Source organism: Larus michahellis, chromosome 2, assembly GCF_964199755.1.
Source record: "Larus michahellis chromosome 2, bLarMic1.1, whole genome shotgun sequence".
NCBI classification, from domain to species: domain Eukaryota; kingdom Metazoa; phylum Chordata; class Aves; order Charadriiformes; family Laridae; genus Larus; species Larus michahellis.
Genome location: NC_133897.1, coordinates 146249678 through 146274287, shown reverse-complemented (window position 1 = coordinate 146274287; position 24610 = coordinate 146249678). Strand labels below are relative to the sequence as shown.

Below are 24610 nucleotides of genomic sequence, written 5' to 3'. Positions count from 1 at the left end.
TGTTCATACTGCCTTTGATTTTGTCCATTTTCAATATAGCAGTGAAGCTGAAGCATTAGTACTGGTGAGTTAAATGAAAGGGTCATCCTGTGCATATAACTGCCAGTTACCTCTTTCTCAACAATGTGCTATTTTCATTTTGTGTGCTCTAAAACACATAGTGTTCTCCACCGTATCGGTAATTAGGCAATTGGTCTCTTCCTAAGAGTAGTCTTGAACTCATTACCATTGTGCTGCACCTTAGTCATTTCAGGCCACTTTGTCAACTTCTCAAGAAGAGTATGAGTTCTGGCATTCTTGCAACCCTGCCAGATTGTATTTATTGGCCTGAAATTCAGCACACACATTCTTTTCCTTCCGTTTTCCAGGTTAATGACAATGTTGAGTACTCTTGGATCTAGGGCATATCTGTTGGAAAAAGTATAGGGTAAAGAGTTGCAATTTGGGGACTGAAAAAACCTAATGTCAACTCAGATGTTTTCCGTCAGTTTTATGTTAAGTTAATAGTAGATTTCTCTAGTCTGTTTTCAGACAGACTCTAGCCCAGATGGACTATTACAACTTTTTGAGTGTCATACAAGAAAATACCAAAATTTTGTTCAAGTCAGCGTGTGACATCTGTTTCTCCTCATCCTCAAGGCTAGTTATCTTGTCACAGAAGAAAATTCAATCAATGTGACTTCTACTTGAAAAAGATCAGTGTGGCCTCTTTATTTCCTGCATTTGCTCTGGTATCTATAAGTTCACAGTTTTCAGGAAACTAAGGTTCAGTTCTTTGGTCTTAAATTCCTCAGTTTTCCTTATGGTTTTTTTTAGACATCTTCAGTGAATAATAAATTTCAAAAATTATTGTTAGTAGCTCTGAAATAGGGCCTGCTGAGATTTTTTTTTTCAGATCAGCTCATGTAAGAACACTCTAACCTGCTGTTTTCCTACAGATCTTACTCCTTTGTCACCAGTCACAGGGCTCACAGTTGATCTTTAGTGGCAACTGAAAGGAAAAAAAAAAAAAAATGAACAGGCCTCCAGTTTCATCCGCTGGCTGTCTTTCCTTTTTGTTAAATAGCAGAATGATCCATTTTGGTCCTCCTCTTACTAGCAGTGTACTTGTAGAATAATTTCTTGTTGACTTTGATGTCCTTTGCTTTTTGTCTCCTCTATTTTAACCTTTCTGATTTTGTCCTGACGTCCTCATGCTGTTCCTTTGTACCCGTTCATAGTAATCTGACCTACTTTCTATTTTCTTAATGCTGCTGCTTCTGTAAAGGAAGCTTCGTTGTTCTTTTACAACATTCTGTCTGTCTTCTGCATTGGAAGAGTTTGTGCTTGTGCTCTGATAGTTTCCTTAAGGAAGTGCTAGTCCTCCCTTCTTACAGATACAAGTCTTGTTAACCTAACAGTTTTTCTGCATTTATTGAAATCCCTCTTCTTCTGGACCAGTATTTTTATTTGGATATTCTTTGTTCTTTACTCAATATTCTGAAGTCTCTTATTTCATTGTCATTCCTTCCAATGTAACCTTCTATCTTGATGTTTTCAATAATTTTCTTCTCTGTAATCACTTCCTTCCGTTCCTTTTTGTTGCTTTATCTTTAAGGAATCCAGTAGCCTTTATAGATCTCTTTGTGTGTCATGTGCCTTTTTTTTTTTGGTAGTTAAAATTGCCGATAACAGTAAAATTCAGTACCTGAGATGATCCTACTAATTGCTCAGAGCCATATGAAACCTGATCTTCCTGGGTTTGTAATTCTTACATGCTTGTACTATGAGAGTGTTCATGTTTGATTTTTCCTTTTTAATCCATAGGTATATTCTGTATTCAAGTGCTCCCTTAGTCTGTGTTGCTTTTTGTATAATGTACCTCAGAGCAAGTAAATGTATTCTCTTCAAACGAAGTGCAGTGCCTTCTCTGCCCTTTCCCTGCCTGTCTTGCCTGAACACATACAAATGCTTTAAGTTTATTCCAAAATGAGAGCTATCCTACTAAATCTCTTCCTGAAATTACAATTTAGAAAGCACAACATTTACTAAAAATTCCAGCTCGTTTTTTAGGTTTTTTTGGGTTTGGCTTTTTTTGCAGTAGCATATTGATATAAAAATATTGCGATTATCCTCTGAAGACTCCTTTGTGTTCCCCCTTAGATGTAGTGAGGATTAACTTAGCCTTATGACAACCATTAAGATAGTGACCTATTGTTCCTTTGTAATTACATCTTAACCAAATGCGATGACAGATGAAGCATATATCCCTGAAAAGCCGTGTTCCTAGAGAGAGTAAATGAAATTCATGAAGTGGGAAATCTCTGTGAAACAGTGATCTTCAGAGGTCTTTCAGGTTCACGCAGGATTTGCAGCAGATAAATTTGAGGCAGTCACATTTCAGAGTTATTGCAGAGTTGAACCATCAGTAAAGGTTTTGGTTAGCAGATTCCTCGGTAAACAGTAGCACAGCTAAAACTCAGGTTTGCTAAAATATTTCCTGTCTCGACAGCTTGTCACGAGAGGGTGCCAGAGCAACGAAGCTCTTGCTCTGCCCCCCTGCCAGGCTATGTTTGGTGAAGGCTGCCTTTCTACAAGGTTTTCATGGCTCTGTTATGTCAGCCTCTGTTTCCATAGATCTAATAATCTGTGGAAGTTTCACTCAGTGTTGTTCAGGGGAAAGATGGCTGGGAATAAGAAGTGTCAATTTGATCAGATGCGGTAATTCTTTGATCCTCAAAATTGTCTATCTTTCCTAACCATGTAAGCTGGAGTAATGATTGAACAGGCTTCTTTTGTTTATTTGTTTAATGATTTAGCTCTTTTAACTTGAGGCTGAAAGTAAATGCTTACTTGCTGGATGGGAGGATTTCAGACTTTTAAGAATTTTCCTAAAATTGGGGAATGTGTAAATTTTCTTTATAAGGAGTAAACTGTGATTATAGAACGTGGGTCTCTCTGGAAGAGAATGGGGTACAGATTCCAAAGTACTATATGTCAGTTCTTCCATCCTTGCAGCAATGTATTATTGATGATGATAATACTCTAAAAACCTTTTCTTCTTTTCTTCTCTCAAGATTCACAATCGATATGAAGGCAAAGACATTTCAAAGCACAAGCGAAACTTGGCTATAGCAGGTGGTGTAACCTTATCTGTAATTGTTTCTCCGGTTGTAGCTGCAGTAACTGTAGGTAAGTAAATGCTACTGTTTTGTGTATTGGTAGCACCTTGCCACCAGAACTCTATAAACACGCATGAATAAAACAGCAGAGAAAAGTCCTATAGTTTCTTTTTGTAGGTGAAGGAACAGAGACAATGAGGAATCTGAGGTTATACATTTATTGGGGTAGAAAGGAGAATACAGTACTTCAGGAAATGCTGCATTAAAATGAATTAAATAATTTTTATCTTGCAAATTGAAGTTTCATTGTCGTATCTGACTTTTAAAACTGAAGTACTGAAAGCCCTTTTAAATGACTGACCAAGAAAAAACTGTTGCCACAGAGTCTGTTTGTATTTGAATAACTTCATATCAAACTTTTCTCCGCACAAGAAAAACAGTCTCTTACACCTAGCATGACAGTCATTGTCAAGCTATTTGTTATGCTCTGGGAGTCAGTTTGAATTCTATCACATTCTTTCTCACAGGGATTGTTGAGGATAGCAGTTGAGGAAAATCTGGCTGTACGTTACAAAATACTTGTCATCTTACCATGTAACTTCAAGATCACTGTAAACAAACCCTGGGTTTTCTTTGAAAGGAGTGGACATGCCCAGCGCTGCCTTGCTTCTCCTTTGTTGCAGCACAGGAATCTTTACAGTTGCGGAGTAAGCTGCCGTGGATAACTGATTCACGTTAAGACCCATCATTTAGTTTTAGGCCGGATCAGTCCCCTGATCCGATTCATCACGCAGTTGTGCGTGCAGTTGTCCCCCTTGTGCTAGAAGTAATGCTCAGAGAGGAATTTGTGAGCTCAGGAAGACAGGGCCGCTTTTAGTAAGCGATGGTTTAAATTGGGCATGAAGCTGTGGCTTAAAACTGCTTGTTAATAATGGTGGACCACTGTGCAAAGCCAGATATGCGAGTCATGAAACTGCCTCCGGTGTGTGTCTGCATTGCATTGTTCTCATGTAGCTGTGGTGCCAGATCCCTGCTAAAGAGGTAGTGGGACACACAGTCTCACAGATGTATTTATAGGTCTGTTTTACCTCTTTCTTTCGAGCTGTTTCTTATTTCTGACCAGAGATAACTTGGCTTTTTAGGGAAAGGGGTTGGATTTTATTTTGTGGAGTTCTTGCTCTTGCCCCATTGCCATTAACACACGGCCTCCAGTCTCAAGGCATTATATGGCTTCCAAAATAATGACCTCAAGAATATGGATTTCTTCCTTGGATGCGGAGAAATTTCTAGTGAAAGGAACTTCCTGTAACTGGAACCCTTCTTTTAGGTTAGGCTGAGGAGCCTTTGCATTGGGTCTGCCTCTGTCCTGGCTTTTTCAGGACGTGCCAGTTTGCCACTTTTCAGTCTGCTGTGTCTCTGTACCTCCTGTGTACTTCCATCAGCAAAGGTTTAATTCATGTGCCAAAGGAGTAAGTTTCATAGTCCACTAGAAGTGGTGGGGTAGATGTGTGTATATCTGCGTGTGCTTTAGTCCATAGTTCCTTTCACTGGTTTCCCTTAACTCTTGCTGCCCTGCTCCACAGAATTATTTACTTTCAAGGAAAACTTGTATAACAAAAATTTTTTAACTTGAATCAGTGTGATACAATAAGTATGAAAGATCCCACGGTAATAATAATGTAAAGTCCTATTAAATTGATAGCAAAGCCCTGTCTGACTTGAGTGGATGCAAAAATTAAGCCCCTTATTAAATTAGTAGAATTCATTTTTAATTGAATAACATTTGAAATAGATCTCTGCTATTTCTGCTTCTCAGGTGGAACATTATTACAGTCCCCAATGGAGCTTATATGAACCTTTAAAGTATTTTCATTTTGTTTGTAAAAGATGTTATGGACATACTGGAAATATTAATTAATCAAGCATTAAGCTTCTCTGCGTACCAACGTTAATAGAGGATGTTCTGCCTGATGAAAGTACTTTCCTGTTGTTTCACCATAGTGATTTACCAGTATTTCTTAATTTTGCTCCCTCCGGATTTTCTTTCAAGTGCGAAATACTAAGTTAATCATGGAAAATGAAATTGCTTTTATGAGAGGCTCCAAAAATATAAGTCACATTTAATGAAATACTGTACTTTCCTCTGTAGGTATTGGTGTTCCTATTATGCTGGCTTATGTGTATGGAGTTGTTCCAATTTCCCTCTGCCGAAGTGGGGGCTGCGGTGTGTCAGCAGGCAATGGAAAAGGTGTCCGGATAGAATTTGATGATGAAAATGATATAAATGTTGGTGGAACAAATGCAGCTGTAGGTAAGAAAATTGTGTGTTTCATTTTCTATAAATTTGGGCTTCGTGGCTTATATTTGATGGCCTTAGATACTAGACTACTTGTTTGCAGAAGAGGTACAATACAGTTAGGATTACCTCCAGTTGCTGCTGAAAGACCAGCTCTCAGATGATGACAGCTTCTCTGTGTTTGAGTTGTGCTGTGCTGTGATACAAGCATTAAAGCCTTTCTTGCCCATTTTAATCAAAGCCAGACTCCAGTAAAGCCTTTTCCATAGGTAAAAGTTTTAAGATAAAATTAATGCTGCTTTTTCAGAATACTGGTTTGTGGAAGTTTGCTGGCTTTCTTCTTCTTATCTATAATAGGGGGAACTAAATGCTCATCTGGTGCTATTTTTATTTTAATTACACGGCAGTATCCTTTGTGGTAAGGTCTCTCTGTTTTCCTTGGCTCCATGTTACCTGTCCTGTTTATAGTTAACTTTTTGGTATCTTAAGTATGTGATATCAGGTATAACCATTATAGCAACTCAACAGTCCCTTTTTTTTTTTGGACAAAGTTATCTTTTTGTCACAGTATGTTTCATAAATTCTTTTTCTCAGCATAATTTCAGGAACAGTTTCCATGGTCACATTCTAGAAACTATGAAGTTTTGCTTCCATGACTGACAAGCCGTCTTTATTTCTGTCTAGATACCACTTCAGTAGCAGAGGCACGTCATAACCCCAGCATAGGCGAAGGAAGCGTCGGAGGACTGACTGGCAGCTTGAGTGCAAGTGGTAGCCACATGGACAGAATAGGAGCCATTCGAGACAACCTAAGTGAAACTGCTAGTACCATGGCCCTGGCTGGGGCTAGTATAACAGGGAGTCTCTCAGGAAGTGCGATGGTTAACTGCTTTAACAGGTAAGAGCTGCTTCCTACTGCACAGTATCCTGCTCTACGTGTAAGCAGAGGAAGTGGTATTAACTAGGTTTTTTGATTTTTATTTTTTTAAATTGGTCCCTATTAAAAGGAATTGTCTCTGGGAGATAGACACAGTTCATCTCTGACACACTTGCTGATTTCCAAGAGATTCTGCCAGACTACAATCCTCAAAGAAGAGTTTGATTTTTTTTTTTAATTTTTTTTTAGGCTGAATGGGGCCTGAGATCTTGTTGTCCTGTGACCCAGGAGTCAGAGGGAGGCGCCTTAGGGTGGTTTCAAAATGGACTCAGGCAGGAGGGGAGGCAGCTGGGCACCTGGCCTTGCCGAGGTGGCAACTTCTTGTCACTTAGTGCTCAGTGCCTCCTGTGAATTAGGGCCTTGCTGTTGGTTAGCTGTCCTGCACCCTGAAGAGAAGGGAATGTCTGGAAAGGATTGTTAACATCTAGGGTTCAGGATGGAATTTGCTCCTTAAATCAAGTGCTAACACTATTCATTTTCTCTTGTAATTTGGAAGTCCAGGCTATATAAAATAAGGAGTGCAGGGCAGCATCAAGGGTTCCCTTATGCTGGGACAGGTGTTTCAAGTTGCGGCTGCTAAGTGAGGAATACTTATCCTCTTTAAAGAGCTGAGAGTGGAAAACAAAACAAAACAAACCCTTCTAATTCACTGTCAGAACATCGATAAACAAGGCATTTGGAAAAAAGCGTATAATTCAATTTCTAGCTTACCTGTTCAGCCCAATTTAGGATTGCTCAGGTTTCTATTATTCCTGTTGCAGTTGATAACAATACAATATAAAGCAGAGTACAGAACACAGCTTTCTGCCTGTTGTTTCACCAGTAATAATTTTGCATCTGGAGAAACATGGGAAATATGTCTTGAATTGACGTACCCTTCTGATTGCTTTTTCTATTTTTAGAGTACAGTACACTATCTGCAGAAGAATTGTAGCTAAGCCTGGAAATTGTTCTTGTAAATCTCAGGGAGGAAAGAATCCAGAAGCTCTGGTTAACATGCAACATTTTGCTTTGTTGGGAAATTAATGTGGCTTTGCTTCGGGGTGTTCTTGGCTTTTTATTAAAAAAGTCATTTTTGACAGGGGCAAGAGAGAACCTGTTTCAGTAGGGTAAATACGCACATCTGTACGGGAGTGACAAACTTACTACTGAGTGGTGGTGAAACTCTACAAGGTGACACCAATTTTCAACTAGTGTGCTTTAACTGTAGTAGCAGTACATGCAACTCTTTACTTTCTCTCCCAAGACTGGAAGTACAAGCAGATGTCCAGAAGGAACGGTACAGTCTGAGTGGAGAATCTGGCACAGTTAGCTTGGGAACGGTTAGTGACAATGCCAGTACCAAAGCAATGGCAGGATCCATTCTGAACTCCTACATCCCTTTGGACAGGTAAGAGAAATGTGGTGAAAATAGAAGATTAATAAGCCTTGCCTTAAAAAATATTCTAAGCATGCCTCAGCTGTTCTACTTTAATGACTACCCTTTGAAACTGCAGATTTTGTTACAAATTGAATTACATGTGACTACTTAGATTTTGCCAAGGTTATTTCCAAAGAACACCACAATTCGCTGTAGCTCAGTGAAGCGTTTGGTCATTCAGACTTTGTGTTTTTCTTTGGGCTGTTTTTTTTGGTTAAACACCAAACTTCTCTAAAAAAATTTAAATCTCTAACTTTCTTTGCTGTGTATCTTGGAAAGCAGCCAGAGTTTGGTTTGCTGGGTTAGCTGGCTTGTCTTAGATGACCACTTACACTCACGGATTCTTTCTTCTTGTAGGGAAGGCAACAGTATGGAAGTGCAAGTGGATATTGAATCAAAGCCAGCCAAATTCAGACACAACAGCGGAAGCAGTAGTGTTGATGACGGCAGCGCTGCAGGTCGTAGTAATGCCTGTTGTTCCTCAGCCTGCTTGCCAGAAAGCAAATCTAGTGCCACCAAGTGGTCCAAAGAAACAACAGCAGGAAAAAAATGTAAAGGTAAACTGAGAAAGAAGAGTAGCATGAAGATAAACGAGACAAGAGAGGACATGGATGCTCAGCTGTTGGAACAACAAAGCACAAACTCCAGTGAATTTGACTCTCCCTCTCTTAGCGATAGCATTCCATCTGTAGCGGATTCTCACTCAAGTCATTTTTCTGAGTTTAGTTGCTCGGATATGGAAAGTATGAAAACTTCCTGTAGCCACGGTTCCAGCGACTATCATACTCGCTTCACCACAGTCAGTGTTCTCCCAGAGGTGGAAAATGATCGCTTGGAAAACTCTCCACAGCCAAGTGGAATCCCTGTGCCTGTTCCAACAGCCCCAAGCACTGATGTTCCACAGCTGAGTTACATTGCTGAGGAAAGCATTAATAATGGATCTTCGACAGATGTAGATTTAGGTGTTGGTGAAGCACTGAAAGAAACAAACAACAACCATTCACAACATGCTGTGGAATTAAGCACTGCTATTCAGACTGAAATTTAAGCCTATAAGTGCTGCAAAAATATACTTACCACTAAAGAACCCTGTCTGAAAGCTGGTTGAATTACATGCGACTTCCCTAAGTTTCAGGTGACCAGCAGAAGCAAGGTTTTGATACAACTGCATTTTATATATACTTGTCTGATAAGGCGAAATACTTCATGTGGATCTTAGACCTGTGTGAAGAGACATGAAGGCTTTAACCAAGTGCATTACAGCAGTACAAATACGTCCATGTTTTGTATTTTTGCCACAACTTTGCTTGAAAGCATATTCTTGATGTATTTAGATAAAAATTGGTAAATTCTTAATATGTTAAATGCTGAAATGAATAATACGTGCTGCACTGTTCACTTGGAAAACATGGGTTTTCGGATAAATGGGTGTTAGCTGAGCGTTAGTGACTTAAAACCATTCTTGTGTGAACTCTATTTAAGGGAAGCAAAAGTTTTGCAGAGACCTGTACAAACATATTTCAACAGTGAATGTTGGTAATGATAACTTTGTTTGGTAACTGGACGCGCTGTATTTAGAATGCATGTAGAATGAACCGCATTATCTTCCGAGGGATGTAGCCTGTGTCAGAAGCGTTTGTATGTGTGTACACTTTGAGCAAGGTTATGGCATTTTACGTAATTTTGAAACAGAAGAAATTGGTACTTAATATATGGTGGAGTGGAGGCGTCACCTGTGAAGAACAGTGGGGTTACTTATTTATTCATGCAACCAACCATGCAGCAGACAAGGCTACTATATAGTGTATAAAAACTGTAAAATAACAATCCAGTGATTTATAAGCATCGTAGAAAAGCAGATGCAGTCACCTTTCATTAGGGGGGAAAAATGGTGCCCCATCAATTCTTGGTGCCTTTGGAAAAGACTGGGTTTGAAGTGCCTGGTCGTTTGAGGATTTTACTGTAATGTTTTCCAGAATGTCCTCTTTGGCCACCTTGGATCGCAAAAGAAAATCCTAGTGAATAAAATGACTGTGGTAGATAAATGTATCATAATACTGAAGTATTAGCCTACCAAAGACTCACTCAGGCTTTAGTGGACACGACATCTCTTTGCAAGACATGCATATCTTCAGTCCCAGAATCAAAGTGCAGTGCAATGACTGCCCAAGTGCAAAGATGGGTTCCAAATATGCTGGCTTTTTTCTTTTTCTTTTGCGTATGGAAGATGTACAGCTGAACACAAGCTGAAGTTGGCCAAAGCGCCTGCGCTGTTACCATTTTTTTGCAATGTAATTCACTAAAATGAAAAAAAAAAAAAAAATTGTGAATATCAGAATAACAGTTAACGATGTTCTGTCTTGTGTTTCATGTATTGCCATTATGGTGCTACTGGAAGTTTGGTTGGGTAAAAAGAAAATGCCATGAGCTGCAGTCCTCTTCCATGACTTATCCTCACCAGTTTTGGTAATATGCTTATAACACTAGTGCCAGTTATGTTATTTGGTAATGCTTGTTACAGTATTTGTATATTTGCAATTCAGTTTTGCTCAATAATATGCGTGTAAACTGCGTATCTGAAATAAATGTCTAAATACTGACTTCTAGTGGTCCTTTTAGTGTGCTGATTAGCCTTAAAAAAAAAATGGCATATGTTCCCGGAAGGTGCTTTTTTTTTTTTTTTTTTTTTTTCAGTAAGGTGCTGGCTGCTGTCATCCCTTGTTGCCTTTAAGCACTTTCACTTTGTTAGGTCTGCTTTGGAAGTTGAATGCTCTGCTACTTTGAAATAGAAGATCTAACGTTAGTTGCATTTTGTACAGGACTTCAGCCTGATTCCATCTGACAGAACAGCAATCCAAGCTGCCTCCATGGCAGGAGGACAGTAAATGAGGATGTGGCTCAGGCATAAGCATATTACTCTGTAAACAAAATCGCACCACCTTGGTCCGAGCGGACAGGCTCACATTGCTGAGCTGAACGCAAACTCCGCTTTCTCCGTGTGAAGCGATGCTTTTCTCGACTTACGTGCTCTGTAAGAAGTTCGTTCAGAAACACTGTGGAGTTTCTGGGTAACAACCGGTATTTTGTGCTTGGCTGAGCTGCCCGGTCATTAGGCTCAGTTCCTCACCTGCATCGTGACAGGCTCGAAGTAAGAAACTAAGGCTGATTGGGATGCAGTACAGACGAAATAGCTGGATCTGCTTCATCCCAAACCCATACGTAAGCTACACTTATATCGGAGTGAATAACAGGAGGGTAATTGTTACGCTGGGTCAACTCTAAAGCTACAATTGGAGCATTGTTTATACCATTTCCAATGGCAGAAGAAATGGGAGGAGTGAAACATAGTGTACCCTGGAAAGGGTAGCAAGGCTTTGTAAGGATAACCAAGCAGATGGTTGAAAAATATTAACTGGATTTAGTGAACTTAAAAATAACTTCCTAATAATACTTTGCTTGATTTAGGTGTTTCGGGGAGAGATTTTAGATCCTTTGCTGACGTTGCACTGGAGGTTTCAAGAAATGAAAAGGTGCCGAACACGGGGAGAGGGGCAGGAGGTGGACAGGTGCAGGGAGCTGAAGGAGGCAGGAGATCACCTTCCACGTGTCCTGGCAGATGAGCGGTGGCAGCACATCACTGTAAAAGGCACCAACATCTTTGGATGCCTCTGCCTTGGGTGGGGACTGATCAAAGTGCAACTAGAGCCTTAAGTGGTCTTTCTAAAGATTATTTTTATTATTATTATTTTTAAAATGGCAGAAATTCTTAGTGGATCCACTGCCACAGCCTGGGATCTGGTGTGGATCCCGCTAACCAGAGGCAGCCCTCCCTTGGGAATAATACTATTTGCCTGTGCCTACTGCCGTCTTGTTTTCTGGCAGTCACATCATCTAAAACTCTTGTTTCTTTGAGTGTAAAGGGATAAAAGCTACATGACACCCTCTTTCCTCGAGTGTTGCTTTGGGAGGAAAAGATACAAATATTAATATTCCGTCTGATTCAGGTGGAATTGAGGCAGCCGAGCAGAAACTGTGGATGGGTGAATGTGATGTCGAATGAAGAGCTTCCACATCTCCCCCAGGAGGAGACATGGTCGTGCACTGTCCTGCTCTCCTGTGTGAATGCTGCCCTCACTACCAAAGCTGCCAGGGACCCGCGGGGCAGGCGAAGGAGGTGAGGTGCCTGGGAGCGCTGCAGGGTAGGAGCATCCCCTTGCCAGCCTCTGGCTGATCCCTGAAATGAGATCAAACAGCTGCACTGGGCTTCCCTGGAAGTTTCAGGTTCAGCTGAGGCAGCAGAGGGAACAGATATCCACCTGCACAAAATCCAGCCTCCTCGCAGCAGCTGGAAGCTCAACCACAACCGTGAACCTGCTGTGGCACCTCGCTCGTGCGCCAGGCCAGGCAACCGGGTGTCTTCGAGACGTGACCGCTGCTGGCGCACGGGAACCTGCAGAAATCGCAGTGCCGGGCAAAGCCAGCAGGCTGACAAGACACAGCTCTCCCTTCGCCAGCTCCTGGTGAGCCGGCTTGACAAAAGGACTATTATTGCTCACCATCCCCACAATAAGGACATTAAAACTCACACCAACTGCAGTTAGAGCAGTTGGGTTTAGACACCAGACCAGTGAGTGCTGGGGGGGTTTGTGTGGCTCGAGCTGCCCATTCCTCACAGGCTGTGTGCTCAACGTTTCTGAACGCATGCTGTGCCCTGGGCACTTTATCCCTCTATAATCCCTCTCATTTACTAGCAAAAATACTCTCGTGTTGCTGAATTTATTTACGAGGGTGGCATTTAGAAAGCAGGACCTGAGAAATAGCACCCGGCTGCAAGGAAGTGACACCGGTGCCCTGCCTGCCGCGGCTGGAGGCTGCGTCTCGTGCTGAAACATGTTACATCCCAGCGGGAGGCAAACAGGGACCCAGGGAATGATGGCCACTCATGGGTAAGTGACATGTAATACCCCACTGGGGTTTGATACCCAGCTCCGGCCGCCTGCCCTTTGTCTCCTGGGTGGCTGCAGCTTGCGGGCGGTGAGCGGAGTTACACTGACTCAGGTCATAAATCTTGATTTACAAGTGGGGAAGGCGTCTTGCTCCCTGCTGTTCAAAAATACATGTATTTGTTTATTGCGAAGAACAAGTCTAAAATCCTTCAGCCCGGCAGCCACAAAGAGTAGCCCTGTATTTGTGCAACTGGGTTATACAGAGCAGAGCGGTGTGCGATGAGTGGAAAAACCTTCTCAAGTAAGATGAGTGCAGAGCGTGGTTGCCTGTAGCTGGGCTCCCGCCGGCTTCCGCTGCCTGTGCCACTGCGCAGGGAGAGCAAAACGAGCGCTGGTGAGGATTCTGCATTAAAGCAGCTTTTTGGCCAGAGAAGCAACCGCCCCACGATGATATTCATCCCTGGTAGCACCTCTTACTGTTGCTCTCTTCTACCTGGAGCTGGCTTCGACTAAAAACTTCAAAGATGTGATGAAAGGAGCAAAATGACACCAGCGGCAACCCCCATTCCCTGGCATGCTCTATTCCCTACCCACTAGCCGCCTTCTCAGCGGTAACAGAAAGACACTCCCCATCTCTCCATTTGCGTTAAAAACAGGGATTTGTGTCCATGAGCAAACGTGTCCCTGCACGCCTGGTCAGCTCGGCTGCACGGGTTAGTGTCGCTCTGCCACTTGCTGTGTTGGGGCTGGCCAGCTGACGGCCACTTCGGGACCACATTTCACTGGCCTGTGCCCATCACCTGAGTAACCAACATTCTCCTCCTAAAGCAGGTATCATTGTGGGTTTTGGTTTGTTCGTAGTTTTGTGGGGGGGTTTTTTGTTGTTGTTTTTTTTTTATTAAAAAGGTGGATGTTACTGCTGAGGGGGTGAGTGACAAGTCCCAGAGAGAAGCACTGAGCTGCCATTTGGGTCTCCCCGCCACAAAGCTAGGTGTGCTAGTTGAGATTCTCTTGCCCTTGTCTACAAAAAAAACACAACAACTTTATTCTTAAAAGGATGTAAGAACCAATACCAATAAAACAAAACAGATCCCCCCCCCGCCTTGTCCACGCTATTGTTGAGTGAGGTGATCCTGCCTTTGCTGTTATGCTGCAACTATTGAGGGCTCAGAGGTTTCTCCCTCTGGCCCTGAGGATGTTCCCCAGACTAAGACAAGAGGGACACCTTCAGGCAGCCCTTACCTGCCAGCAGAGTGGTTTTAGGAAATCAACACCTGAAATAAATATTCCCTTTCACACCTCTAAAATGATTTTCAGTGGTGTAATGCTGCACCACAAAAGGTGCAGGTTTTGGAGCCTGGTGGCCTTGGCTTGAGCTGTTCAGGCCAAATCAGCAGCAGTGTCCCTAACAAGGTTCAGGTGCTGGAGGAAACTGGGACATCTCCCAGAGTGGGGCTGGTGCCCAGGATCTGCTGGGAGCGTAGGCCCAACCTGGGGGGCAGTCCCAGGAATGCAGGACTTCATGAAAGTGAATGAGCTTAAAAAAATTTTGAAAACAAGTGCTGGGAATATACTGGATCATCATTTGAGATCAGTGTCAAGCTATACCAGAGGAGCTGCCTCCTAACGAGCGTTTGGGGTAGGTTGAGGGGTGTCTAAATACTCAACCAGCCAAACCTTCAATCCGCCTTAAACCAAAGGGGGTCAAACTCATCACAGGGAAAGCGAAAACCCACTTGCTGCCCAGCGTTTCGTTAGGACTGAGTTTAAGCTTTCTAGCCAAACTTGCCCTCTTATTACTGTCCCCCGAACAGAGAACAGACTCAGCAGCAGCTCTTCGCTTTAGAAGATGGGTGACTTCACGGCAAAGTGCGGGTTTTTCAAATGGGGATGTTTGTTACCTGGCTGGCTGCATTAACACATGAGGGTACGGAGCTCGGCTCCCTGCCCCCGGCTGGGTAACAGCTTCACTCACAAACATTGCTGCAGTTCTCCATTTAGAACATCTTAACGAAGGGTAATTTTAGCTTCCTGATCTGCTGGTCTCTGTCATTTTTACCTCAAACTGAGTTAACCTCTGTTTCAGCTGACATTCAAGCTGGAAGGTATTACAAGAAAAGGCACCTTCCTGGACTACTGGACTCCTTTCCCCTGCACTACTTCTCGGTTTCTAGTTTAACCGCTAGGGATTGATTAATACTGTCCTAATCCTACCTGTGAGACTGTATACCCAGCTATGAAAAACCATTTGTCTATTTCTTCATAGATAAATGATTTGTCAAGAACGCTCCAACAATCTCTGGTCTTTCAAAGCCTTTTTGTCTTTTCAATAATGTCTGATTGTCTCTTAAATTTACTAAATTATATTTTTATTATGGTTTACTGCTGCAACGATTCTGATTTTTATCTTCATTGTCAAAACAAACTACACAAACGAGATAAAAATGTTAGCAGTCAAGACTGCTGCTTAGATCTCTAAAGAGCTTTTAACCCTTGGGGTTTTGGGTGGCACAGAGAAAGATTTAACTTCATCAAGAGCTTTTGTGATGTGGTGGCTTTTGACATTGGCTCTTACTCAACTACAGTTTTCAAGCAACTAAGACTATTTTAAAATTACACAGCTGTTTTTTAGGCTTTCTTTTACCAAAATAACTTTTTCCTAATCCATGTATTATTAATACAATCCTCCAACTTATTGTTATTAAAACCACTCTAAACTCTACTAAATCAAAATTGATTAAGTTTTCTACACCATGTCAGTAAGTTGCACGCATACAATGTATCTGCTCTGAACATGCTAAACTGCCGTGGAAAAAATAAAAAGACTGAAATCACGAACACCGAAGTTAGTGGATGTGAATACCTTTCCCCCACAATTGGAGAATGAAGTTGTCCCTGTGTCGGTTAAGTGTAACGGGTTAGGCACAAGTTAGACGAGCGATAGATCTCTCCTGAACACATGACAATCTCATAAGAAGGGGGCATTTAAAAAAAAGTAACCATCAGTTGTACTGACAGTGCTTTAGGAATTAAAAGCCTCATTCTCCATACTCCAAGACAAAACTCATAATGCACGTGTCAGAATTATAAGCTTAAAGAGTGCAGAACCAGAAAAGAGAATTCCATACTTGTACTTTTCAAGAAAAAAAATTTATTTTTTTAATTAATATATACCTGAGAAAAATTTTCATTAAAACAACATTCTTAATATTTCTGCAGTGCTAGTGAGTTTGATATACATTTATATCACATGTGCAAAGAAGGCATTTGGGTACTTGAAAAATTTAAAAGCTTCATCTTGAAAAAAGGAGCTTTGTCAGAATCAAATACAAAACATAAGTACTGCCTGAAATAAAAAAAAAATAATCATACTGGTCCACAAAATGGTTTTACTTTTAGCTTTATGCATACATCTGTAAACAGAAATAGCTGGTGTTTTAAATAATCTGATTACAAAACTCAAGAGTTAAATATTTTTATTGCTAAGTGCAGTCACTTCTCCTGTTTACCACTGTCACTCCAAAAGCCACGCAAACCACAGAAAAAAAATAATTCTCTGTGCACTAAAATTACTCACTTGTTAATAATTTTAAAAACATACCCATTTATTTAACAATTAATTATTTTGATTCAAAGTGTTCCAGGACAAACTAATGCATTATCCATTCACCTTTGCTGCGAAGCTGTATTGCACCAAAAATATTTAAATCTGTTTTGTATAGAGCAGGGATAGTGGAGAAACAGATGGCCTCTAGTAGTTCATCTAAAAAACGTTAATACTTTTTGTAAACTCATTTTAGCAAAGCTATTGCTAACTGACCCGTTTATCTTGAAGACACTTCTTTATCACAAGAACATACAACTCACAAAATGGTATAACAAGTGATGACTAAAAGTGTTATTATCTATCGTACCATCAAGATATTTCACATTATATATTTATAATGTAAAATATATTTTTTTATATATATATATAGTTAACACAGTCTAAATAAAATCAGTACGCCAAATAACATGAACTCTGTTACCGAACATAAAGACATGCATTAAATTTGAGAGATTAAAAATGTATACAACCACAAGAAAAAGAGAGCAGCAAGTATTAAATGTGCATATGCTGTCGAAACAAAATAGAGTTCATACAGTCTGGGTAAAGACCAATTTCAACCCATGCAAGTCTGCAGAATTCATATATCCACCTCATAAACATGAACTGTATGCATGCAACCAATGAATTTTAACTTCTTAAAGTTCATAAACCGTTTTAAGGCTCTCAAGATCCTCCAAAGAGTACTGATTATTCCGGTTTTCTGAAAGTAAATCAAACAGCTGCTGAACTTGTTCTTTTTCATTTTTGCTAAGAAGGGCCAGCACCACCTGAAAAAACAGATTATTTTATAATTAGCACAGGTTGACTGAAAATTTCGCAGAGATAAAAAATCAGGGCATTGTTTCCTTTTAAGATATGAAAATGTCCTTTAGATTTCTCTTTAATTTAAGTATGCATTCAATCTAGGTTCTTACCTTAAATCTTTCTGCTTTGCTCAAGTAGAAAAGGTGCTGATATACAAGGCCAGGATCTTTTCCAACTACGTAATATTCCAACGACTGGATAAAAATCAAAAAGGTTTCTCCTTCAAGTTTGTTACTTAGCAGCACTGGCAATTTTTTTGGATCAGTAATGGTTAAAAGATCTGCACAAGCAGCTTTATCCTTATTGGTATTCACTGCATTTATAATCTGACCAAAATCATAAGCATTAGCTGGTTCAGAAATATGCAGTTTCTCAGAGGTCTTCGGTGGCACACTCTTTTGAACTGCTTCGTTAGAAGCAACATGATCGGTCACAACATCTGATGTAGCAAACTCTTCCTGTTCATCAGTCACCTTCACAAAGAAAATGGCAACAAATCATTTTAATGTGGACATACAGATAACCTGAACCTTCATAAACTGCATGCTTATATCCATCAATAATGTCACCAAATTAAAGTTACCATTTTACTCTTTGTAAAAGAAAGGCACCTATGTTCTTTTATGTCCTGCTTCCCCCCAGAATAGTACCTCTCTAATTCATCTTTAAAGGTTTGTAGTTTACATTTCCTTTCACTGCTTGGCACTCCACTGTAGAAAGACAACTGAGGACCACTGGGAGAAAGCTAAGGATGATGTATTAAACGTGACGCTGCAGAAGACAAGCGGAACTGAAGCCAAGTCACCAGATACCCATGTTTCATTTCACTGCTGTGCCTTCAGAATAGTACGGGTAACGCAGCAGCTATATCAGGTTGCTGTTGGGAGTCTTGCTGCGGAAGGAGAAAGCTCAGCATGGTCTAACTGCCTGAATACCCACTTAACTTCTCCCAAGTTTGCAGCCTGTACCGAGTTTCATGAATCGGTTGCTAGAAAATTAACCATGGGTTCAACTACATTTGCTAAAATCCTTTTCAAGCTATCAAGCATTGTGGAATTAGTACAAACTGACTAAATTCTTACTGAACGTGGTCTTTTCAACAGAGGCGAAGGTTTTTGAAAAGTCTGAAGATACTGTACTGCATAGTACAGTGTTGTGCTGTGAACTAGACTAGTCATTTTTGGGAAATACTGCATTGGGCTTATAGACATTTTGTTCTATTTTTAAAACAATCCTTAGTATCAAGAGAGAAATCTTGACTGTCTTATATATAACGATTAAAATGCAATAATATTCATAAATCCCAGCTTCTAATCAAATTTTCCTTGCTCTTCTTTGCAGTCTGTTTTCACAGAACTACCTTGTAACTACAGCAGATAAGACAGGGAAGGCTCTCTAAGGGGGCAGCTGTAATTATGACAGCAAACAAATGCTTCCTGCCCCACCCCTGGAAAAATTACCGCTGCCAGTAATGTAGTTAGCTGGTCTCTGAACAATGCAGTCACTTCCCAAACCTCCTCCAAACGCTCCCCAGGTCCCTTTGTTTGTCGCAACTCAGAGCTTAACCAACACTGTACCCGGCTTACACTAGTTACATAAAATCCCATGAACTCGTGACAATGTGAAGTGTTTCAATAAAACAAATTGTTTCTGTATTAATAATTGCAGTTTCTGTTATATCACCATTTTGAAAGTACATTATCAAATTACAGTATCACTCTATGGAGTCGTAACTATGTGTTTTAACTATATATTTTAAAATGAAAAGGAAAAAAAAACCCCGTTCTTAAAGGACCAGCAAAGCTACAATCCAAAAATATCTGATGACTGAGAAAATCCTTTCATCGCCTAATTCTACCCAGATCTCTGCAAGGCTAACATTTTGATCCAGTACATAACATATCACATATTTCTTTTATAAGATCCTACAGATGTTTTACCCATACTCTTGCTCTTTAAGGCAGGGTTTCATCCTTCAGACCAGTAACTTTACTACTAGCACAGGAACAGCCAGCACGCCTGCTGACAACGAACCTTTGCCAGCATAGCCCTGGAGGCTTCCCAAGTAGCACAGACTTTAAAAGCAAAATTGCTATTTAACAGCCACATTTCATAAAACAGGTAGTTTTTGTTTACAAGGAGCATATCCTCAAGTTTAGAGCAGTCTAAATGCACTTTTTTCTTATTTCTGCTGTGGTTCTGAATACTCTTCAAAGCAGTCCAGGCTTTACTACAGAACGTAATGGACACTGAACACATCATATGGAAGATTCCTCCAATATGCCCTCAAAATAACAGGAAAAATACAACCCCATCCCCAAAAAATACAGAGTTAAGAAATGCAAAAGAAAAGCTTTAGTACTGTCTCTTAAAATGTGTGGCTTCTGTGCTGCCTGCTTTAAAAAATGAACAGGTATACCTCTTGTATGGTTATTTTCTTCCTTTGCTTTTGTTGACTGCCCGGTAGAGCACTGCTGTGAAGGTTAAGCAGTTGGGTTACCTCCTCTAGTTCATTTTTTGCTTCAAGAACATTCGGATCTATTAGAAGTACTCTGTTGAAATCATCAACACTGGCTTGATAATTCTGTAAATAGATGGGAAAATTATTTTTTTCATAGGCACATCATTAGAAAAATAAAAATGCTAGGATCTTGACATTAAGCACACAAAAATAATCTAAATACATACGGTGTAATTTCATTAGAGGGAATAAAGGAAACTGAAGATGAGTTTGAGTTACTATTTTGCAACTAAATACTTCCCTATTAAATATGTAATGTGAAATAATTTATTCCGAGAAACAGAATTCTGTATCAGAGGATAGATTATTGAAGATTGCTGCTTTTAAGCATAATTGCTTACAGTGCAAAACTTCCTCAAGATTAATACAATGTGAGCCAATCAACAATTTGCATACTTGCTTTGCCAATAAGAGAGAGTTAAATCACGCTTAGATTAAAAATATATCTAATCTTCGTGGGCTTCAATCCCACAGACCATCTCTTAAAGTTTGAGAATTGAAATTTTTGGTAATACATGAGAAGATTTGGATTATGTTACGAACTCTGGGATAAACAGGATTAGAAAGACAAACACAGCGAGAGAGTGGCATTAGGTCAAAGTTCCTCGATAATCAGACTTATCATTTGTTTAATGGTTTTATTTCAAATTTTGACATTAGGAATCACGATTTTTTAGACTAAATTTTCTGGAGAGATAAAGTTAGTAGCATCAATTCTGAGGAAGACTGGACTATCACATAGAAAAATCAAGACACCTTGAGGGCTGGAGTATCAAAAATAAGGATGAAATCTAGCAGTAAATAGTAGAAGACCATGCACACAGTAAAAGATCAACACAATTTCTTTGTGTGAGGGACCCAGTATTTCTTCTGTTCTCAAGCAGTATCATAGTGTTACTGTAAGTCACTCGTATTATCATGAAAAAAATTCTCATGTGCCATTTGAGGTACTTCCTCAGCACCTCAGCTGTAATAAAAGCACCAGTGTACAAGTCACTCATATTCTCTTTCCTACACGGAATCTTTTGTTCAATACTGATGACCAGTATTCAAGGTGCAGTGACATTGCAATAAGCCTGTAAGTGAAGTCTGCTATATCATGAAGGAAGAACAAGAGAACCAGAATTATTTAGACCTATCAAATGAATGCAGAAAGGGGGCAGACTGCTTTCATCAGAAAACAGCTAATAAGGCTAAACCATTTGAATTACAGCTGTGAAGATTCACAACTACAGAGAAATGAAATTCTGGAACAGACTTCTGAAAACAAGCACAAGGGTCAGCAAACAAACAACCCTCCTGGATTTGAAACTGCAGCCTGACAGACTTCTCAACAAAAATCATACAAGATGGTTGCACCCAAAGCAAGAGACTGGACTATCAGCTGTAGGAGATGCCATCTGGGGTCCTGTGTCCTATGTTACAGGCCTAATTCATCACACAAGCATGATTTTTTCCTGATCTTCCCTTAACTACATCTCAGTAAATCTATAAAAACCTCTTCATTTACTACATTAAATTCCACTGCAGCTTTTGTGGTTAAATATCTGGATAGTTATATAAAAATACCACTTCCCGGCTTAGTTAGGACTTTGCCAAACTACACGCTTTTAGCTCTTAAAATTTTTCATTACAGAGTCATTTGTCAACCTCAAATCACTTTTGTTGCTTCATCTGGTTTTATGCATCACTCACATCCCTGAAATTAGCAATAATGAAGGCATTAAATCCAACCACAACAAAACATTTTGGGAGTCTCCAGATCAGACTGTTCTGGAGGAATCCATGAAAAATGTGTTTCAGGTTATGTCTTCAATAATACAAAAATAACATTTTTTTCTAGGATATTCAAAAAAGCAGAAGTTATTTCTCCAATTCTTGACATTTTTTACTAGTGTGTAATTCCCTTTTTTTGACTGGTAGAATCACTATGTACCTTTGCTCATATTTATACTTTTTTTTGTTATCAGCTTCAACAACATAAGGTTACAGATGATTAACACCAGGTAGTTTGGTACAGTTACAGAAAAGATTTTACACGAAATAAAGACTTTTCACCTGCTTTCAAAATTAATTAAAGCAAACTTTTAAAATTTCATAGCTACTATAACAGAGGAACAAAATTATCCCTAACGAGAGATCCCATGGTTCCTACAACTTTCACTTGGAAATGTAACATTGGATGAGAACAGGCTAAGCACAGACAGGTTGTCCTCAGGTGATTTATAAGCCGAGAAGCCGAGAGACAGCCAGGTAATTTTTTATTGAGGCATGAAGCATAATGGAGGTCTGAGGAAAGTATTCATTTGATGGGCACTGCTGATATTTGGTAGATGTTTGGAGTGATCACCTCCAGTTACAAAGAGCAACATGGGAGAAAGTACTTAGGATGCTTGTTTGAAGACACCGGTAAAATTTATTACAAAATAGATTATGATAGCTGCCATCATGAGCCAACAGAAGTGTAAAGCTCATAATTCAACAGCAGGTAAGAGATGACAGGTAGGGTAAGGATTGCTTTGAAAGAATTATGAAGAGTAGAGGCTAATTAACATCACTGAAGAAGAGGAACAAACAGAGGGATGGACAAAAAGAATGACATGGTTTAAGTGATGGAACATGAGATTTGCAGTCACATTCAGAATGGATGTGAGCAATGTAAGTCTGCATTAATGACGATCAGGTAAAAGGATACTCAAAAACCAGTGTGTAAGATGAGTGCAGTAGAGACACCACCACCACCGTGCAGATAGAAAGGGAAAGGTTAATTACCAATACTGTCGAGAGAGTGAGAAAGTAGATTACTTACAAAGGTTCATAACGTGTTTGGGGAAGGAAGAGAGAGACAACAAAAATAATTAAAACCCTGGTTTAATATGACAAGCACTCAAATATGAGCAGATGCCAAAAGACAGCTTCAGACTGTAGTTTGGACAGATGAAGACAGACTTGGAGAGAATCCATTTGTCATCAGTAAAGATATAGTAAAAACCCTGACAGAAAAAACAGACTGGGATACCCAGAAGAATATTAGATCATTAGAACAGAATTGAAACTTGCTTAACCAATCTCCAGTCAAACCTAATTTATTCCAATATTCTTGTATTTTCTCAAATTATTACAAGTCAACATGCAGGTTTTTATGTTGCAAAAATATTTATGTAATATTTTATGTATGTCTAATACTCTACAAAGTAATAAATCATCAGCACTGCACACTTTTTTTGTATTCACTCATTGACTGCAACTACCTGATTGCCTTTGAAGAGGATAAGCAAGTTTAGAAGTGCTTAATACCTGCCATGTTCTTTTTCCTCACCTGTAATCCTTTGTATGCTAGCGCTCTTCTATAAAAAGCTTTAATATTAGAATCTTCTATCTGAAGAACATGATCACAATCTTGCTTAGCCTCTTCATATTTATACAGTTTCAAGTAACAGAGAGCTCTAACACAGAAAAACAGAATACACTGCAATATAAGTAAATTCTACAGTGCTGTAGTGCCAACAGCACCTGACTCATCAATGTTAATTACAATACTTCACACAATTCAGTCTCAATGTGGTATTTTTTAAAGTACATCAAAACCAGTAAGTATTAATAACATCATTGGATGGATTTAGAGAGTGCCAATTCCTGCAATAAAAGTCAAAATTCCAAGTTAGGCAGATATGTAAGTATTTTAAAAGCACAACCTATGTTAGTATAATATGATAGCAGAGTAGTTGATGTAGTACTGGATTTTATACAGCCATTCTGGGTAAAAAAAGTGCTCTAGATTAAATAAGCAATACTGCTTTCTGCACCTAATTATTACTTGGAAGTCTCCTATTCAAGTACTGGCCTACTCAAATCCTTCTTAGTTTGTGAAAGCTGATAAGATTACAGAATAAAGAATTATGCTGCAGAATTAGGTCAACCTTTAAAATAATGCTGTTGTATGACCGTGTTCTTACTTTAATTCTCTCATAATGTACATTTTCTCTTCATATTTGACATACTGCTACTGCCCGTTAGTTTTAAATTAAAATCATACCAGTATTCTGAAAAAATGCTGCAAAATGCTACGCTAATTGTAACTTTTACTATTGCTTACTCTATTTATATAAAGATTTTTAGATATATATCGGTGACATTAATACTTACTCCCCTTGGAAAGTAATGTGGCTTAACAAAAAATTGATTTTGTTATTAGAAACACTCACCAAGTAGGAAAAAAAATAATCCTTTTTTTACAACAGTGACTGAAGGGATGCGATATCTCTATTTGCAGTGAGAAAATACAACTATTGTGATCCCACAAAGCAGGGTTAGATTTTACATCTTTACCTGTTAGTGTAGATCGTACATTCCTCGGTATTTAACTTCATGCATTCGCTGTATTTATTTACAGCTTCTTCATATTTACCCTTTTTTACAAAATCGTTCCCTTCATTTTTTAATGTCTTGAACTTCTCCTCAGCTTTCTCACCTGCATTACGAAAGGATCACAGTGTTATGTAAGAAGGTCAGTTCATTAAGGGTAGCTGAATAATCTACCCAGACTAAGAATGAATGCCTGACAACTGGAGTATCTTTATTGGTCTGCGCAGGAGTGCACTTCATGAAGACCGCGATGGCCAGTTTTGTTAACTTTTCTAACCGGCTAAAACATGATCACTAGTGTTCTCAGGACCCACTTATCTATGCACTTTTCACTACAACGATCTTCAAATTCTCTCTCTTAACAAAGTTACCCAAGGTTATATGGATCCAAATTTACTACTTAAAAGGTTAAATAGGTTGCTTACATATTGAAATAAAAACCCAACACGTTGTATTCCATAATAACAGAAAAAGCCTGGAGTACAATCAACAAAAAGCACTTTTCAAGCAAAGCATTTATGTTTAATAGCAACAGTTGTGCAAGATACCAGTTTTCTACTTCATTTGAAAAAAAAACAAAAGTTAAACCCAATGGCTGCCCAATCCTTAA

General features: G+C 39.5%; 2 protein-coding genes across 8 annotated transcripts in view; one reads left to right on the top strand and one right to left on the bottom strand.

Moving 5' to 3' along the window:
• The window catches only part of RNF19A (ring finger protein 19A, RBR E3 ubiquitin protein ligase), a 58341-nt gene extending 47987 nt beyond the window's left edge, over window positions 1-10354 (top strand). For all 5 annotated transcript variants that reach the window (XM_074577526.1, XM_074577530.1, XM_074577527.1 and 2 more), the window contains exons 6-10: window positions 3057-3171; window positions 5251-5412; window positions 6082-6295; window positions 7581-7724; window positions 8112-10354. In XM_074577526.1, coding sequence (XP_074433627.1) covers window positions 3057-3171; window positions 5251-5412; window positions 6082-6295; window positions 7581-7724; window positions 8112-8802 — 1326 coding nt within the window. In that variant the 3' untranslated portion in view covers window positions 8803-10354. The remainder of the gene's footprint in view (window positions 1-3056; window positions 3172-5250; window positions 5413-6081; window positions 6296-7580; window positions 7725-8111) is intronic.
• Window positions 10355-15873: 5519 nt separating this feature from the next.
• The window catches only part of SPAG1 (sperm associated antigen 1), a 44557-nt gene continuing 35820 nt past the window's right edge, over window positions 15874-24610 (bottom strand). For 2 of the 3 annotated variants that reach the window (XM_074577521.1, XM_074577523.1), the window contains 5 exons: window positions 23965-24106; window positions 22955-23081; window positions 19534-19698; window positions 17225-17587; window positions 15874-17077 (listed from right to left, as the gene is read on the bottom strand). In XM_074577521.1, coding sequence (XP_074433622.1) covers window positions 16946-17077; window positions 17225-17587; window positions 19534-19698; window positions 22955-23081; window positions 23965-24106 — 929 coding nt within the window. In that variant the 3' untranslated portion in view covers window positions 15874-16945. The remainder of the gene's footprint in view (window positions 17078-17224; window positions 17588-19533; window positions 19699-22954; window positions 23082-23964; window positions 24107-24610) is intronic. The other variant, XM_074577522.1, reaches the window with a different exon arrangement.